At 38.2% G+C, this 18733-nt stretch overlaps 2 protein-coding genes across 7 annotated transcripts; both read right to left on the reverse strand.

Annotated features, from left to right (window-relative positions):
* Window positions 1-643: 643 nt before the first annotated feature.
* Window positions 644-7697, reverse strand: LOC135605787 (protein WVD2-like 1). Of its 4 annotated transcripts, XM_065096250.1 has the most exons (8): window positions 7045-7697; window positions 5563-5674; window positions 5013-5451; window positions 4393-4481; window positions 4221-4311; window positions 4057-4128; window positions 2878-2988; window positions 644-1213 (listed from the first exon to the last, which is right to left on the reverse strand). In XM_065096250.1, the coding sequence occupies exons 3-8, from the start codon at window positions 5445-5447 to the stop codon at window positions 911-913; spliced, it is 1101 nt and encodes a 366-aa protein (XP_064952322.1). In that variant the 5' UTR covers window positions 5448-5451; window positions 5563-5674; window positions 7045-7697; the 3' UTR covers window positions 644-910. The 4 variants fall into 4 exon arrangements, with proteins under 4 accessions (XP_064952322.1, XP_064952321.1, XP_064952324.1 ...); XM_065096249.1 differs by lacking the exon at window positions 5563-5674 and having other exon boundaries at window positions 7045-7681; XM_065096252.1 differs by lacking the exon at window positions 5563-5674 and having other exon boundaries at window positions 4221-4293; window positions 7045-7679.
* A 1760-nt stretch (window positions 7698-9457) lies between these two features.
* Window positions 9458-18481, reverse strand: LOC135605790 (bZIP transcription factor RISBZ2-like). 3 transcript variants are annotated; one of them, XM_065096259.1, is made up of 6 exons: window positions 17845-18481; window positions 15939-16035; window positions 13765-13924; window positions 11041-11116; window positions 10841-10966; window positions 9458-10038 (listed from the first exon to the last, which is right to left on the reverse strand). In XM_065096259.1, the coding sequence occupies exons 1-6, from the start codon at window positions 18310-18312 to the stop codon at window positions 9628-9630; spliced, it is 1338 nt and encodes a 445-aa protein (XP_064952331.1). In that variant the 5' UTR covers window positions 18313-18481; the 3' UTR covers window positions 9458-9627. The 3 variants fall into 3 exon arrangements, with proteins under 3 accessions (XP_064952331.1, XP_064952330.1, XP_064952332.1); XM_065096258.1 differs by having other exon boundaries at window positions 13765-13948; window positions 17845-18479; XM_065096260.1 differs by lacking the exon at window positions 9458-10038 and adding an exon at window positions 10289-10403 and having other exon boundaries at window positions 13765-13948; window positions 17845-18438.
* Window positions 18482-18733: the final 252 nt, after the last annotated feature.

Below are 18733 nucleotides of genomic sequence, written 5' to 3' on the forward strand. Positions count from 1 at the left end.
GCGCAGCTCATCCCTCGTATGTAGGCCCCTGCAAACGCTTCCATCTATACCCACACCCATATATAGGCACCGTCGTCTCCGCTTCCGTTTACTTGGGGCGGCCGGTGCTCGCTCCACAGCTTTCGTTCGTGGCGTATCGGTTGGGGCTCTCATCACTGGCTTAATTGTGAGCGTGTGAGGCCCACACGGTTCTAAGAAATATATCTATCATCCGGCCGGAAAGAAGTAAAAAGACTGAACACATTCACACCACATCAGATCCTTTCAACCAAGTAGTACTCTCAAATTTGTATCTATTTTTCATGATGTTATGCATAGATCAAATATTATTTCATGTTCAATTCCTCATAAACGTCTTCCACAATGAACTATAAGTTCAATTTTAAGTAAATATTTTCTTCTATCCGAAAAAAATAATGATATGATTCATCTTTTTCTTGTACATTTACTCTTTATTTCCCCAACCTCTGGCATAACAGATCAAAAAAAAAATAAAAATAATATTTTTGTTAACTGATGTTTTCATAATATATAGTTGAGTTGAAGTGAAATGTTATTTAACATTGTTTACATTTTTTTTTTTCCTACTACTTGAAAAAAAAAAAGAAAAAGAGTGATTGTGTGTGTAATAACTCTAATGGTATGAGAAATATTCAAATAAATTTTAGAAATATCAAGCAGGCACCAAATGTTCTACTTCAGGTTCCATGAACAATAATAAAAACTCCAGCAGCTTACATACACAACCGTCAGGATCACTGCATACATACTAATTCTACAACTTACATCTAAAGTCCACTGACAAACTTGCTCACATTGATGATTGTCACTTCCATGTCGAGGCAAATTATAGGGTAAATTTTGCGAGGCAAGAAAAATTTAAGGTCAAGAGTGCATGGAAAGGCAGACATTAGGGCTGCAGAGTGTCCGCCTGACTTGGCTCGGTGGTGATGGTGGCAGATTGAGCTGCTCCCTTGTCAGCATGGGGAGTAGAGTTCTCCCTAGTGGGTTTCGCCCCATCCTTGGTTTTGATTGCATTTCTGTTCTTGGGACTACTGTGTAACTTGTTTGCGGCATCTTTGCAAGCACCCACACTGTGCCGCTGAAGCCGAACTCGTACTCCGCTGTGGTTCTCTCCTTCGGCCACATTGCTCGCGTCACCATAGCTCTTCCTTCGACCAAACTTTGGTGATTTTGCACGAGTTGGAGGTACCTTTTTGTCCAAGGAAAATGCAAAACCAAAGGCAAGATTTCATAAACTCAACAATCAGATGTAGATAGGAAACAAATATCTGATGGGAGAAAAATCCTAAATCTCATAAACAACCAGACTTAGATTGCGAATAAGCACGTGGCCCGGATGGATATACGAAGCCATACAATATCTTCAGGACACTAAAATAACATTAAAATTTGAACCAAAGATTTACAGGAGGCACATGTTGTCGAAAGATCATCATGATAAATATAAGCCAAGATTCATAAGATATAACACTACAATCTAGATAGCAAATAGAAATCAGAATTTGTTGTGAGAAGAATGCAGCATAGAGGATCTTGGTAATTGCAATGTGCCTGGATGGGTAGAGGAAAATCGCGTAATGTCATATATGCAAGATCGAACATGGTAGGATAACATAGGAAGTTCCATGTGAGAAGACACTTGAAATTTATCAGTTAGGAAATCGCAAATATTAAGATAGCTTCTGCTCATCATTGCGAAAAATGAATCAATTTAACATATCAACCACATAATCTGGATATCAGACAAAGAACATGTATAGTTATTTGCAGTAATGAAAATTTACAGGTCAGAATCCCAAGATAAGGCAAAATACATATATATTATATATATAGAAGTAACACTAGTGATGGCATATGCTAGGAGCTTTGAGTGAAATATAATAGTATATTATGAACAAAAGTATTAAAACTGAAAACTCGTTTATGGAACCTGCACTCAGCATGGTATGCATGTCATGACAGTAGAAGGTACGATCCACAGAATTTATTGTGAAGTCTGTTGACTCAGCAGATCGTAGCAAATTTCACTCATCCCAGCCAATTCCAGCCAATCCCAGCCAATCCTGACCAGGGAAGAAGAAAGAGGAGGGGACGAGGAAGAGGGGGAGGATAATAAACAGGAGGTAGGAGAAGAGTAAGAGGTCAACCTACAATCGCCCATTGGTCACATCCTGCTGCCTCACACACCATTACAGCTTCTGTATAAAGAATGGGAAGGGCCAAATCGGAAATAGCCAACGCCTACAGCAAAATCTCATAGCCCTTTTTAATCTTAACCAATTCAAACTCTGGTGGATTTGATCCTGAACATCCTCAAGTTTGACTTTTGAACATGTTGCAAAATACATCATCCTAGTTGTCTAGTGAAGAGAAAATAAAATAATAAAAGGAAGAAAAGATGAGAAACAGAAGAGAATAAAAGAAATATATTTTAAACTAAAATTTTAACTTCAAAATAGTAAAAGAACATTTTTTCTATATGTAAAAATAAATTAGAATATGTAAAAAATATTTAGAACCTCTGTATCCACATATTGATTTCAACCTATTTAAATCATCCCTCAACCTAACATAGAACATTTAGGTATCTATATCCACACCTGTATTCCAAGTCCGAGCAATACAGTTTGTTGCCTATGTTTAAAAACTGAAGAATCAGTTCTCTGTAAACACATTGGTTTTTTCCTTCAAATGTGCACTTATTTAAATGGACTACAAAGTGTGCCTGATTACAACAATAGCAAACATGTTTGATCTGCTCATGTTATATTCAAGTTATCCAGCAAATAGCTAATTATCATAGTAACTTATTTGAATTAAGTAGCCTATCAAATGAAAGCCTAAGACAAGTACCTTCTTTAGTTCAACCTTAGGCGGAGGACCCTCATTGTAGAAGCTGGGCATTGGTGTCGCTTTGAAAGTTAAACTCTTCCTTAGTTGCTTTAGAGCTGCCTCTTGTTCTTCCTGGGAAAATTTACAAGTTGAGATTAGCAATACTCACTAAAGTATGTTTTCTAGAACTTGTTCAGCTCAAAAGTGACTCACAAGTTGTCATGACATTAATGACACCAATAACACACTGCATTACAACTTGGTCCTTTATAATCCTTCAGTCTTTTATTTCACATACAAAATAAAGTAACAACCCTGCAAGATTTCCTGTCAACATTTTTTAATGGGACCTCATATTCATATTATTCTAATATATTTTGTCATTAACAACATAATTGGAGTCAAATGACATGGAGCGAGAGAAATTTTCAACCCTGCATCCGGGCCTATTGAAATATGTTTGTCAATAATGGTATTGAGATAGCCATAAAAAAGAGGACCAATGACATCTAATGTGATGGATCTAATATAGGTAGCTCATATCTCTTGTACGGCAGATGAAAACTAAAGGTCATTACTATGCTAGAGAGGAAACAATTTAGGTATATAAGTATCTGGTTTCAAGAAAGACATTCAAGATACATATTTGCTAAAGAAAAGCAGTTTATGTGGTAGAGAGTGATGAGCAAATTAACATTGAAGAAGAGGAGATAATACACAAGCGTTTTGCGACTTTGGAAAAATAAATATTATAAATGTTTCTTCTAAATGTAGAGTCTGCTGCCTGAGTTGCAGATTTTATTTAAGTGGTCAATTAGCATTCATGCAAGTATTATGCTAGACTGCCAAAATCATTAGTAAAAGCTCACATTTAGACTGTCATAAATTTAAAAAATAGGAGTCTGCTTGGAGAATGTATAATGTGCAGCTGCCCACCCACTAAACATGATACACAATATTGATGTCCAAATAAACGAATCATAGGCACTGATCATCATTTTGGTCAGTACAAGGCCATTAAATAAAATTCGAAATGATTTCATCAGCAGAGAAATTTCATGTCCCACTTAGATACTCCACATGGAACTATGATAACGTCAAAATCCAAATATCATTGGAGCTCTAGATACTCCACATGGAACTATGTTAATGCCTTTCGAACCATTCCTCTCAGCAACAGATAGATGGAAGAAGACGTACCTTGGTCCTAGCTTCACATTGGAGCTTCTCAGCTTCTAGAGCTTGATGTTTCTCTTCTAATTTCGAGTAGAACTACATAAAGTAGGAAAAGACATTAAAAATCCTCTTTATAAATCCAGCGATGATTGCAAAATTCTAGTATTCCTTAATTTTAAAGAAGGTACCTCTTTCCGCCTCTCTGCACGTTCACTGGATCTGAATGTAGGGGCAACTGCCACTGTTCTAGCTTTCAAATTCCTAATAGATAGTGTACTACCATGAATAATTCAGGAAAAATTACTGTATTTTGTTTACAAATAAAGGGACTTCAAGAAATATAAATCAGAAAAAGGATACGAAGAAGCAACAGAGCAAGAATCCTCATCGTCTGGGTGCATGATATTATCGGGATGCAGCGGCTTCCTAGACGTGAGCATCAAGTTACTCTGCAAACACCTTGTAGAACTACCACAATGAATAAACCCACTAACTAATTTTTCAATATGTTGAAGTACCACACAAAAATACATGCTCTCAAATACAGCAATATTTTCTACTATATATAAAAAGGTTTAAACTTCAAAATTATTAAAGATGTGCAAGAGAAATCAGGAAGTTGTAGAACTAATTGTAATGCTTTATATTAAATGCTAATGAGAGCTTTAGGAGATGAAGCCCAATCATGACAAGAAAATTTAGTCCGTAATCTCTTACATATTAGCATAGGGAGGTCAGTTAGAACAAGCATATTATAGAAGTAAATTGATTTTGAATAATAAAGAAAACAAGAGATGTTGCAATATATTGACTTCTAACCCAAACATAACAGACCCAAATGTATCAGAAAATGTTATGATTCTAGTTCTTAGATTATCCAAAGCAAAATGTATGAATGATGCATTACACTGAAGCATGGTATTGCAAGTGTATAAAATAAATAAATAAAGATCAGGAGTAGGAAGCAATAGGAAACAGACCTGAGCCTTCTGATGGATATTGGCACGTTGTATATCTACATTAGGATGTTTGTCTCCACTGATAGCAGGTTTAGCAACAAAAGCACGATTTCCACCAGAAACATGCTTTTCAGTTGTGGGAGCAAATGGCTGAGGAACAGTGTGGTCAGATCCAGTAGCTTTATCAGAGTTTGATGATGCTGACTTCTGATTTGAAGATTTTGGATCACCATAGTTCTTTTCTGTTGTGTCCTGATCTATGCTCAAATTTTTAATATGAGGTACTGCATGCCCTTGAGAATTTGCATCATCCTGATTATTATCTATAGCTTCATCTGACCCAGCAACTGTGGAAGGCTTGCAGGGACTATTTTGATCAGTTTTACCATTGGGTGCATGCATGCGAACACAATCTCTTTCCCCATCCCTTGATAATTCTGTGACTTCCTTACCCATTGAGCTGCAAAAAGTGAACCACACAGATCAAATGTTTTTGTATGACAAGTGATAAAGCACAAAAATAAATGGTGTGTATATGAATCTAATGGCAAAATATAAATCAGATATTTACCTATCACATAAATGCAGTAATTATATTATCATTTGAAGGAATGTCTATTGGTTCCTATCATCACGAACATGTTCATATTCTCCCAAGAATAGTACTTCCATAGTAGGATTATCTGTAACATTAACTTAGTTGAAGCATTCTTCCTTGGTCATGTCTAGCAATGAAAAAAATGAGACATGCTTGAAGAATGACATGTGCATGTAGAACCAGTGAAGGAACATTTTTTTAATAAGAGTGCTTGGTCTTTCTCTAATATGTCCATTATATGCATTTCCTTGGAGGCAAATAAATTCTCTGTTTGCAGTTCTCCATTCAATGTTATGAGACTATAGAAGAAACTTTTCATGTAAGTAGCATCCACTCCATTCTAAAGTCTAAGGGAACAAATTGAGAGCTTCTTCCATTAGCATGGCAGAAATAGAAAATAGCAAAAGGAGAAAGGTAGCTTCCCATAATCCGAAGTATGATGGAACAGCAAAAGCAAATTTCAAGTGCCTCCAGAGTAATTAAAAAAATTCTTGCTCATAGAAATCTGTCCAATAAAATTATCACTACTTATCTGGATAACTAGCAGCTAAATGAGAGAGAGAGAGAGAGTGAGAGAGAGAGAGAGAGGGGGGGGGGGGGGGGGGGGGCATAACATGGCAGATGCAACAACATCTTTATCATAATTTGTTTTCTGAAGCCAAAGAAATTAAGAGGAATTTTTTCTTTATGTATGTCTCTGTAACATCATGCAGAGAGCTTAGATATCACTGTCAAAGTATGTTAAACAAGATTACCATGCATGATGACGCTCATATTGCATTCAGAAACTCACCTCTGAAGCATTCAACACAAGTGCGACATTCTGATACAAGTAACTCATGTGGCCTCTATAATTCTATTTGCTTTATTTCTTTCCCTTTCATATATTGACTCTCCGACAAATCAACATGTTGTTTTCTCATATGAAATCTTGCAAGGGAAATAGATCAAATGTCCAACACATCAACATTCAACAACGAATCAAGGAAATCCATCGACTGCCTTCACATTCCAACAGTAAAAATTGAACCTTTGCCGAACCAGGAATAAACTCATTACCCTATTTTGCGTGAATCAGTATTTTAGGGAAGGAATCCCCCAAGAAACCAATACAATATAAGACTACGAGAAAGTGGAATGGAACTAAAACATTATTTTACTTCCTTCAAACCACATAGAAAACGATTGGATCAGAACGAATGAGCTTAGCAGCCGAAAGCACATTCCACCAGCATCGACAAGGGGCAAATCTTTCTTCAAAGGCGTCATTTCTATCCAAAAACCGTCGCTCATGTCCACCCAAACGGTAGGAAAAACTCGAAATCCGGATAAATGCGCCAGATCTCAAACACCCACCCCAGATCCGACCCTCCCAATCGAACCCCCTACCCGCATTCGAGATCAAGAACCAAGAATGGGAGAACCAAACGGAGGAGAACGAGACGGATTACTTACAAATCGGAAGACCGGTCCAAGAGATCAGGATCTCGTCGTGAGGCGGCTTCCTTTACCTTGCGTGCCCTGGCCTTGCTCTCCTCCGCCGCTCACGCCCTCGAGAACGGCGACGACCGCTGCTGTTACTCCTATTATAGCCGCCCGGAAGTTGACGCCGTCAACTAACGGGAGGGTCTCGAGATCCTCCCGGTGTCGTCGTTCTCTCGAGCCTGTCGGGGCTCAGCGACGGCTTTTATTAGCGCAAAACGGTCACCTGTTCACCTTCCGGTGACGGGATCCCCAGGTCGCACCACACGAACTAAACCCACGTCGTCACCCCCTCGTGTTCGTCGTGACGGAACTTACTAGCCGCCCTAATTTACGAAAATACCCTCCCCTGGAAGGTTACTTTCGCCCTAATTTCCAAGAGATCAGGATCTCGTCGTGAGGCGGCTTCCTTTACCTTGCGTGCCCTGGCCTTGCTCTCCTCCGCCGCTCACGCCCTCGAGAACGGCGACGACCGCTGCTGTTACTCCTATTATAGCCGCCCGGAAGTTGACGCCGTCAACTAACGGGAGGGTCTCGAGATCCTCCCGGTGTCGTCGTTCTCTCGAGCCTGTCGGGGCTCAGCGACGGCTTTTATTAGCGCAAAACGGTCACCTGTTCACCTTCCGGTGACGGGATCCCCAGGTCGCACCACACGAACTAAACCCACGTCGTCACCCCCTCGTGTTCGTCGTGACGGAACTTACTAGCCGCCCTAATTTACGAAAATACCCTCCCCTGGAAGGTTACTTTCGCGTTTTACCCCCTGTCGACGTGTTATTTGTAGATGGGTACCTCCCTAGCGCACAATAATTGTGGCTTAATACTTGGCTTTTAGGTCATTGAAATGAAATGTGGGACAAATGTTTGACTTTTAGGTCACATTCGAGACCATGAGTTGACTAAATCGAGCTGCATAACATGATTTTGGATTGCACGTAAAGCGATCTTTTACGTACACATCCTCACGAGGGCGTTGGTGTAAAAAGGAGATCCTCGGAGGATGTAAATGGAAGAATGGCCCACCTCATGGGTCGGACTGCGAACTGAGCGACCCGCTCTGCAGCGGCTTTTGAATTGAAACGTTGGCGCCTTCTACAGATACCGACGCGAGACTTGCAATGGTCTTCCGCCACGTGACCCACCATTCCTTCAACACGGGTCCCACCACGAGGACCAATCGGCGCATCTACCGGACCGTCACCAACACACCTCGAATTGCTGGATCACGGGAATCGCGTGTCACGTTGATTTCTTTGTTTTTGTTTTCCTTTTTCTTTTTGGGATTAGGAAAATACATATTGGAATAATTGGATAATTAATTCGAATTACTACGATTCGGATATTGACATACGTCTGTCAATCTATCTAATTTTTTGGGGCACTCGTAGCTTCTAAGAATAAGGTAATTATGATATACTTAAGTTGGAATAAGATATTCATCGATCTAAATTAGATTTGAGATTGATAATATTATTATACATTCTGATTGTTTGAGGTTATCGCGATTGCTAATCTTGATCGTTATCAAAGCCTATCACAAGCTAAGGTGCCAAGAAGAGAGAGAGAGAGAGAGAGAGAGAGAGAGAGAGAGATGATGGTTCATGTAGGACTACTATAATCTGCAAGTCACTTTTAGCTTTGAGTGAGACGCAAGAGGATGTATGCTTCACCAAGTAAAAGATGAGTCAAGCTTAATGATTGATGCCTCTTTCCATGGTCTGTTCTCCCTTTAGACCTTCTTTGACGAGCGACCAGTGAGATCCAAAGGAGGCTGTGTAAGCGACAATTGTCGAGTCTATGTCGATTGACGTTGGCTGTAGACCAATCGGGACTTGGCCGGTGACCCTCGTCCTCATCGAGACCACCTTCTTTGTCTTGATTTCGAAGAGATGGCTCACTGTTCCACCGGTAAGGTTCCAAAACTTCAAATGCTTAGATCTTCCTTCCGTCCTTAGATTTCATCTATTAATTACGTCAGCTGTCAATCTGATCTTCCTTCCCAAGTAATTTTGACTTTTCTAATTATCCTCGAATGAGAATCCATTCCCATGTGATGGAATCGCCATCAGTATACTTTTCTTCATCTAAGGTTTCCTGAAAAGAATTAAATACTCAGTGACAATAAAAGATCCATAGAATTCATATCATGTCCACAGAAGAAGAAGAAGACATGAGATTTGCATGCACTCAGTAATGTGTAATCCATCACATCCATTTAATGACGTATCATTTCATCCGTCATGGTTTATGAAAGCTGGAACCACATGACAGGAGGAGGAACCACAGAGAGCGCTTCAGCTGTAAATACACTGTCCTGTTTCTGGTGTCGATAACACATATTTGAATCAGTTTTGATTCACCAGGGCTGTTCTATGGAGAAAAAAAGGAGGAGAAATCACCTGAGATGCCTTTTTTGCCCTTCCAAACAGGGACTTATGTTTTGACAAACAAGAAAGATGAGATCATAACTTGTAGCATCCAAAACAGTAGTTAGGTTGCCTTCACAATGGACAATGTGCTTATGACATCTAAATATGACACAGTCCCAGAAACTTGTTAGCCCTGATTCTTTTTGCCAGTGACAGAGGTCTTCGGATCCCATGCTGCTGAGTCCCATTCTGGGGATGAGTTTGGTCCTCCGAGGATTCTTTTATGAGGATGCTCCAGGCTGTCAGCTTGCCGCATGGATGCAGCTCCGTCAGCCTTCCCCGCAGCCACAGCACCATGGACAGCATCCTCAACCGGAGGAGGGATCCCAATGTCAGGAAGGCAGGTGTTCGTTCTCTGATCGTATGCTGACACATGGAAGAAGCGGTTTGTGCTGTCATGAACAGGAATGACAACATTGGAGGTTGCATCAGATGAACTCCCGTTAAACGGTAAACTGATATTTGACATGTCGGAGATGATCGGGTACAAAGGACACACTCCAGTTACCCTCTTTACAGTCTCCTCTGCCATTTTCACCTGAATGCCATAGATATTAGACTTGAGCAAATAAGTTCTGTAAAAAAAAAAAAACCTTCTACTACAATGCGTTTGACGAAACCAAACTCATCTTAGTAGAACTTCAGAACTAATCATAATGTTCTTAAGCAAACTGATTATAGTTGCAAGAATACACCTACAGACTACCACTTACCTGTTCTCGTAGCCACAGGTGCTTTAAAGTACTAGTTGTCTACCACTTCAGATGAAGTGAAGAATAATAGGAGCTTGATGATCACCATACAATCACAGGGGGAATAGTGGTCCAATGATTGGCATTAAAAGATGATTGAGATGGTGCAGATGGACAATGCACAAGTCTTGGCATTGCTTGTAAGTCATGTCTGTTTTGTAATAACATTTAATTAAGCAATTTGTTCATAGGATGTCTAAAATCAAAAAGTTTTTAAAGCCAGATATAGCATCAATAATATAGAAGTTGTTCAATGCATTGTTATCACTTTATGTCATATAATCAGTAGATTTCATGCCATTCACATGCTTTCATTTGTCATTATAATGTTTTCTTGTTTGCAGATTGTACCACTCAAAATGTTGTATTTGCTTCTATGCTCTTGAAAAGTGTACTGACATTGAAACCTTCGATATCATCTCCATGAACAATAGCCATGCAATTGATAAAATAGCATCCTTAGAAAGATTCACAACTTAAGCAATAAGAAATGACATAAGTATTATTTACCAATTTTCTGCAAGGAACAACAGAATGGATTCAGTCACAGGTCTAGCATAAACAAACATCAACCAGCGAACAGCTTACCTTTGCTCTTAATGTCTCTACATCTGCTTTTAGTATCCTATTGCCAACAGCAGCATCACCGTACTTCTGATTAATATCAGTTAGACGCTTTAACAGTGTTGAATTCTCAATTTTTAATTCAGAGACCTATCAAAAAGTATGACAAATCTTAACACTAATAATTTTGAAGATACAAAAAAAAATCAATTTCAGAAAGCAACCTGTCCCTCAAGTTCACTTAGATGTGCTTGCTTTCTCCTTCTTGAACGTCTTGCAGATTCTCGGTTTGAGAGCATTCTGGGCACAAACAGAAAGAATTCAGATTCACTACACAGAATTAAAAGTATTAAAGTAAAGATACCTGCACAGGATACATTTCACAAATCTAGAATTTATCTATGTATGACATTTTACGTCTTACCATAGAGAAACACAAGGCCATTCTTTTAAATAATTGTAAGAATGATGTCACATAAAAACGACGAGATACAAGATCACGTATTCTCACGGACAAAATTGTAAATGGGATATTCGATGTAATGCTTATGTATGTCTGTGTCTTTCGGTTTTGCATATAAAGGGCTGGCACTAGGCTTAGTTTTCTTTGGTTTTGATGACCGTTTTAGGCTTGCAAACAAAGGTTGTGTCATATGGGCACTTGTGGGGATCTCAGACTGTAGTGGACCATTTTGGACTCTTTGTTGTGCGACCATTCAGAGCTTGTAAAGTATGTTTGTAATTTGCATTGGCTATGAAGTATTTACTGAAATGATTGGTTGTGAATCCCGAGTGAGACTTTCTCTAACCCGTTTTCCCTTTTGTAGGTCCTAAGGGACCACAGGAGGTTTCGGGGAGGTTGACCTTTGCGAACAGACACGCAAGGGTGCCGCATGACTTAGGCAAAACAAGTTAAGTGCGTGACAGTATGGTACCACAAAACAAAAAAAAGTTCAAGAAAACCAACATTTTGTATTAATACACCAGTCATGCAACCAATGTAACAGAAAATGAAAAAAAAATGCAACAAGAACTTTCTCCGAAAGAAGCACAAGGACATGTCAAATGCATCTCACTTATGTTCTTAGTACAAGGCCATTTTTGTCACAGTTAGAACTAAACTTGGTGGACCATTAGCCTTAACGGATCTCTTTGTCATTAGGGTTATGTTGAAGGAACTGGCCTTTTTTTATCATTTAACATGAAAGACATAGCAGATACTTCTTGTCACCCAAAGACCAGAGTATCATGCTTATGTTGGATTAAGCTTTTGGTGAAAGGGGCCATCCTGGATCCCAAAAAGTACCATACAAGTGGCTGAAAGCACTTTAAATCAAATATCTCAAGTGGCCAGAAGCACTTATATTGCACACCTTATTCCTTCCTTTTCTACTATGGCTCTACAAATGACTTTCTTATAGGCTAAAAGCCAACACTTCATGCATTCTCTGCAGCAAGTTATCCTATCAAAGATGTACTTCTCATTAGTGTAATGGTGGGAAATTGGCCTATTATTTTAAAGAAAAATTTTCAGATTTACTTATGTGACTGGAAGTCTGAAACAGTCTTCCAGATTATTTGGTTCATTTAATTTAATTTTAAAATTTAATTTCTGGTTATCCTTCAGGTGAGTTTGTTGGAGTCCTAAATCTCATGAATGACCTTTATGTGAAAATATGAATTCACGAGAAAATATATATAGTCAGAAATACAATAATTTCAATTTAAGTGGATTGCATGTCCTTGCTTTATTGAAATAATGTCCAACAGAACCTTTTAAGTCTGGAATCCTTTATTAACAGAATACAATGCTCTAGAGTTCTTTGTTGGCAATTGATCCTACCTAGGGCTCACATTGGAAAGAAACTTGTGCAGTGAACCATCCTTTTTTAATGTCTGAAGAATCACAACAATAAAAAATTTATTGGTGATGAATAAAATTCTCACTAACTAGAGCAAACTTCACAAATTCTTATAAATCCTTTTATACATTTTCTCTATCTTCTAAGTTCCATTCAAGAATCTACAAGAACTAGTCAAAACCCAGCCAAAATCAACCATTCCAGCTGAAATTCATTTGTTTCTGACAGTGTGTGATTGATCTCATGAAAATTCAGGAGTCCTGGTATAGGTCTCTCCAGTTATGAAACACAGAAGGAACGGATTATGCCACTGAAAACCAAGAGAAGAATAAGCTGATAGCAAGAGCTTAGATATAGGCTGCCCAATAAGTGAAGACAGCTCAACAAAGAACTGACAATGTGGATATAAGGAGTTCAGATATCATCTGCATCGCCTCCACAAGATGGGATGCCATTTCCCTGACTGGAATTCATTAAGCCCGTTGCAGAATGCCTTGCCACTGGTCCAAGTGGAGCCACTACCATTCACTAAACTTAGCACAAGAAAAAGAAATGACAAGTATTTGTTCTTGTAAAATTAATGCACTATTGCCGACAAACTAGCAGCACATTCTTGTTTATTTCGCATAAAATAGCAAACCACTCTGTTGACCAACACTAATTATGGGAACAGAAATCCAAACCCAATATACTTTTCGGTGCCATTGCCTTATTTATTCATTTCTCAGTAATTTTTTTCAAAAATTACCCGGATCTATCAGAAAAATCCACTTTGCAAGGCATGAAATATATTCAGTAAATTAGTCTAGCTACAGCAGCATTTTTGCAGCTCCAAAAACTCGGATTTCCAAGCAAATCTGAAAATGACAGTTCCTTCATTTACCATTCCGAAGCTTGAATAATCAAAGACTGATGAGCCAAGATAAACCTAGGGACAGGTGTTCATGCAAATTATTGGTGTGCACAAAAACATTCTAATCAGACAACACAATGAACACATGATTAATAATGTGTGGGAGTAAAGGTTAACAAAGGCTTACTATCTCAAGAAAGCTATACTCAAATCAGCACACAATCATATTTTACCTCCTCATGCGTCTTCTTTCAGCAGGGTCCATATTTTCATTGGTCTCTGCTTCTCCTTCAAGTTCATCATCATCATCATCATCATCATCAGACTGGTCCCTTGATGAACCACTGGTAGCTGGCTTCCCTTGGGTACCTGAGTTCTGCAAAATGGATAGAGCTGGAACTCCACCAGGTCCATCACCTGTTTACATTACAACTTAGAAGCATTTCCTAACTATGCAATGTTAAATGCAGAAAAGGAAAGAAAAATAAAGAAAAAATATCAAGTTGCAATAAATATGCATCAACCAAATTTTATCCATGCAAATTAGCATGCTAAAATTTTTATATGTGCTACAACAAAAGGTATGCTATCACACTGCATTCAACCTTAAGTGATAAACAAAAGCTACCCTTTCTAAATTTAGACCATGTCGATATTTTAATAAGACACGGCTGTATAAAAGCTAGCAATCAAAATACAACATCATATTCTGAAAGATGCAGGTTATACAGCTTTTGGGATCAACTCAGGCTACATCAGAACTTTTACACCTAAAACTTACAAATGCACAACATAATCTATATATTCAGCAATTTTGCTAACAAAATTAAAGGTGCTCAAAATTGTAAGCAGTGATCACCAATAGTGACTGATTATGGAGTTTAAGAAAAGAGAGAGTGAACCAAATTCTATAAACATGTACCTGATGTTTTCAAAAAGCCTACCAAATTTCCAACAGATGGAGACTGAAACTTACCTATCTCTAATATAAAAATTAGATATATAAAATCTTTTTCTCTATGAAAATATTGTCCTTAAGATGTTTGGGATGTTATATTGTCCATAACCCAGCTTCTCTGAATCCATATAAATTGATAAATTCTGTCATTTCAAGATTGCACATGAACAGATACATTAACAAAATTTTCACCATATCACTATCAATGAGTATGTCATCCCGAATACTTCCTAGAATAAACTTCATTTTGTTTGGTGGATCAATCAATAATGAATGTTCATAAAGTACAGCATTTCTAGACAACAATGTCATTGACCAAAGAATTATCATGGTAAACTTCAGAAATCAGAGGTAAGAATTTGTTCCTTGAATATTCCATTAAATAATTTATGCTCCCCATGACTATATTTCTTTATGATCCATTTTGACAGCTCCAATTTGGAGATATAGGTGGTAGTACAGGCTCATTAAGGTCATCTTGCTGGAAGGTTGTGGTTACTTCTTCTTGCGTGTGGTTCATCCAGCCCTACAGATAAGCCAAAGCTTCCCCCAAGTAATTGAGTTTAACATCCTTTTTGAAATTACCAAAGACGTTTTCCAAATATAACTATTTTATTCTAGCATCTTGATGTAGCTCTTATTGATTTCAGGGGTCGTAACTTTTCATGATCAAATCCTGCATATCAATGCTTCCATCTAGTATACAACTATAAACAAATCATGAACAATGAGGATTTATAATAGTGATGGCTCTAAAGATCATCTCAGAATAGGATGACTGGTAATTCAGTATATTTTATTTGTTTAATATAAAGACATAGAAGAAATAAGTCTAAACATAAAATGCATAGGGATGCTAGGCGGAACAAGACTAAAAAAAAAGAATGACAAGAGTGGCCTAAACATAACAAAAAAATTATATTCTCAAAAGAGATCATGTACACAATCCCTTTTCTCTTCAGCTCAGTCTAATCTTTACTAGGAAATGGTCATGTTCCATTTAATCCATGACACAAAAAAAGAATAAGATCAACCATATTTATTCCTCACTCAACATAACTACCATTTTTGGACAAATCCGAGCCCTTCAATGATTCTTTGACTTTCATATGAAATAAAAAAAAGGACAACTGGTTATATATAAGCATATAAAATGTTATTTAGCCCCTTCTCTTTTCGACATAAGTCTCTAATGTAGCTCCATAACCCAAATAAATTTATAATAGATATACCAAAAAGAAGAAATTTAAACTAAACTGAATACTACTCTACCTAATTAATCGAGGAGACAAACATAGTAGGGAAAAAGAAAGTCAAAAAGCCACACAAGTCCATGAAGATGCATATCTCTTTAAACACCCTCTTCATCCGAACAAATTGAAAATTCAGAAATGGATAAAATTAGCCTAAATCATGTCTTCAAACACTAAATTGGACTAGCAATTATACCCTTCACAGGTACTTGAGAACCAAACTGTGAAGCATCTGAAATCGGTGACCTGCTGTCAGCTACAGAAGCAGAATTTTGTGGATTCACACTAGAGCTCTGCAATGAAGAAATATACAATTTGAAAAACCAAATCCAAACATCCACATATGTTTTCTTTTTTGACTAATAGAATTTAAAATGTAATAAAAGTCCTCCATATAAGATTATACTGAAGAGCAATTATCCAGGGCACCAAGAATGTATAAAGTCAATTTCTTTTTAATGAGAAACCAAAGATTAAAAAGAAAAAAGAAAATCTCAATAGCTCAACATACAATCATATCTTTCAGTAATAAGAGAAACATGAGTGTTATACATAATTTTTTGTTCTTTATACATTTTTTGGTAAGCGTGTAAGTGATAGTTAAAGATTAGAACTTAATGCATACAACAAATAGATTTAAAAGACAGCAACAGTTGATTAGTAAGATAAAATACATGTAAATGAAGTAGATGATATTCATCAAATACAAAACATGATAACATCCTGCTTAAAATTTTCAGTCTCAGAGGAGTGAAACCTCATATTCCACAATTACAGAATGGTTTGACTGCAGATAATTGCTCCCTTTTTTTTTTGCTTGGTTACTAGCTTAAGGCTAATGATAAAATGAATAACAGTAACTCTAAACAATGCATGAGGAAGGTCTCAACTAACGTAGCTAGTAAAGAATTTGATAGTTTATCGCAAGGTCTTGGGCTCAAATCCTACCTTCACCATTAACCCTTTGCCAAAAAAAAGAAAGACGCATGGGCCAAACCAACCACCAAGATGGTTCCTTGCATAGGTCTACATAACTGATTTGCTTTAGCACCGACGTTAACCTCGAATCTTAAGGAAGGAAGTAAACGAAAGCATTCCTTCTAATTTTCAATGTGGTAAGCAATTAAACAGACAATTTCATACTTCCATGTAACTATTGTTTCTTGGCGTGAGAGTTCTGTTCTTGGAATGCTTATTAATATTTAGCAACTTACTATTAAATGGTCGCAGAGTTAATGAAGTATGCATTCTGCCTGAAATTTAACTGAAATTTTGTATCCATAAGTATACAAAATAAAATTTGAAACTTGCCAACTCATTTTGGTCACACTTGATTTAGCTTATAGTATCAGTGACTAAATAAGTTAATTTTACATCTGACTCAACTTTATAATTTATCTATTCAGAAATCCTTTCGTCTCTTGGTTTGGATCTCAATTATCAAAGCATGGTTTGATTCAAGTATACATGTTTGAAAAGCTTTAGCAAGCTCCATTGAACCATGAATCTCAAACAAGTCATTCATAGATAGTCCAGTGTTAGTCCCTAATTATATCAGCCACCTTGAGCTCAATTTAGACAAGCTGTTTCCTGTCACAACTTGCTCAAGTTTGGTTTAGATGTTTGCTTAAGTAACTAATGGTGAGACTTGCGCTTGAAAAATAAGGAATTTACCCCTTTCTTCCACTCAAAGATGTGCTAACAGGTCGTATAAGCAGCAAACTAGGCAGAAGGAATAATTTGGCCAGTAAGAAGCAATTCCTATAGACTTCACACATCCCAACTACTTTGAATCAACAACACTATTCACCATTTCATCCTTCTCAAAAATGTTGAAGCAATTATCTAGGCCAATAGTGACAGTATAATATAGGTGACAAGATGCAAAATATATGGATAACAGTCAAAAGCTGATCCACAATCTTAGAAGCAAAATCGCCAAATCCCCAAACCGAAATATGTCAAAAGATTTTCCTTTTATGAGATTAGAAGAGATAAAACTTGTTTAATTTCCATATATAAGATAAGCATATTGCAATTGCGCAGAAAATATTTCACCACAAGCTAAATACTTCATCAAGAGAATTAGAAACAAGGTGTACTCGAGACATGGCGACTGCAGCACAGATCACGTCCAGCTTTTGCTTCAGAAGCGCTTGGTAGTTCCCGGGATCGACAGCAACCGGCGGACCGAAGGGGAGCTTGATCTCCACCACCTCGCCATTTCCGACTCGTCCAGAGGCCCTCGGGGCCCCACAAAAGTTGGACCCCACGGTGGAGGACGAAGCGCTGGGATTGGGTGCCAGGTTAGGGCTAGGGTTGCGGCTAGAGGCCGAGGAGACGGCGCTCGGAGGATAGGGGACCGTATTACAGTTATTTTGGTTGGCGTTGAGGCTAGGGTTAGGGCTGGGGGCGGAGAAAGCGGCGGCCTCCTCGAGGAACTTCTCTAAGTACCACTCGGAGGGGCACCGGCTCATCGCGGCTCCGGCGGGCGAGGGCAGGCCTGCCGAGGCGGGAGAGGCGGCCCAGAAAGAGTCGGCGATCTCATCCGCCGAGAAGACCCTCTCCATCTCTCTCGATCAAGAAGAAGCAGCAGAAGCAGAGTTGAGATTTGATGCTGCCGGTCTTCCTACCCTCCTTTTTCTTCTTCTTCGGTGAGGTGGGGGAGGCGGGGAGACGGCACGCTGATCGTCTTCTCCTCTCGCCTACCTGACCTCCAATTAGCTGCGTAGAGCAAGCACCAGAGGGGCCACCTTTACCACCAATAAAAAGGCAGGTAGCTTCTCTGGGTAAAACGTGAAGAAAGCTTTCTTCGACCTTTTTCTCGTCCTCCGTCCCTTTTTTGCTTCTGTTGATGGCTTTTATGTATTTATCTTTTTAATTATATTCGTAGTTCCGACAACTTATGTTAATAGCTATTATTCCAATTAATAAACATTTACTATAATCAAATATATAAGTTAGGAGATTATGAAAACAGCCACGAAAAAT

Source organism: Musa acuminata, chromosome BXJ2-2 (genome assembly GCF_036884655.1).
Source record: "Musa acuminata AAA Group cultivar baxijiao chromosome BXJ2-2, Cavendish_Baxijiao_AAA, whole genome shotgun sequence".
Taxonomy (NCBI): Eukaryota; Viridiplantae; Streptophyta; class Magnoliopsida; order Zingiberales; family Musaceae; genus Musa; species Musa acuminata.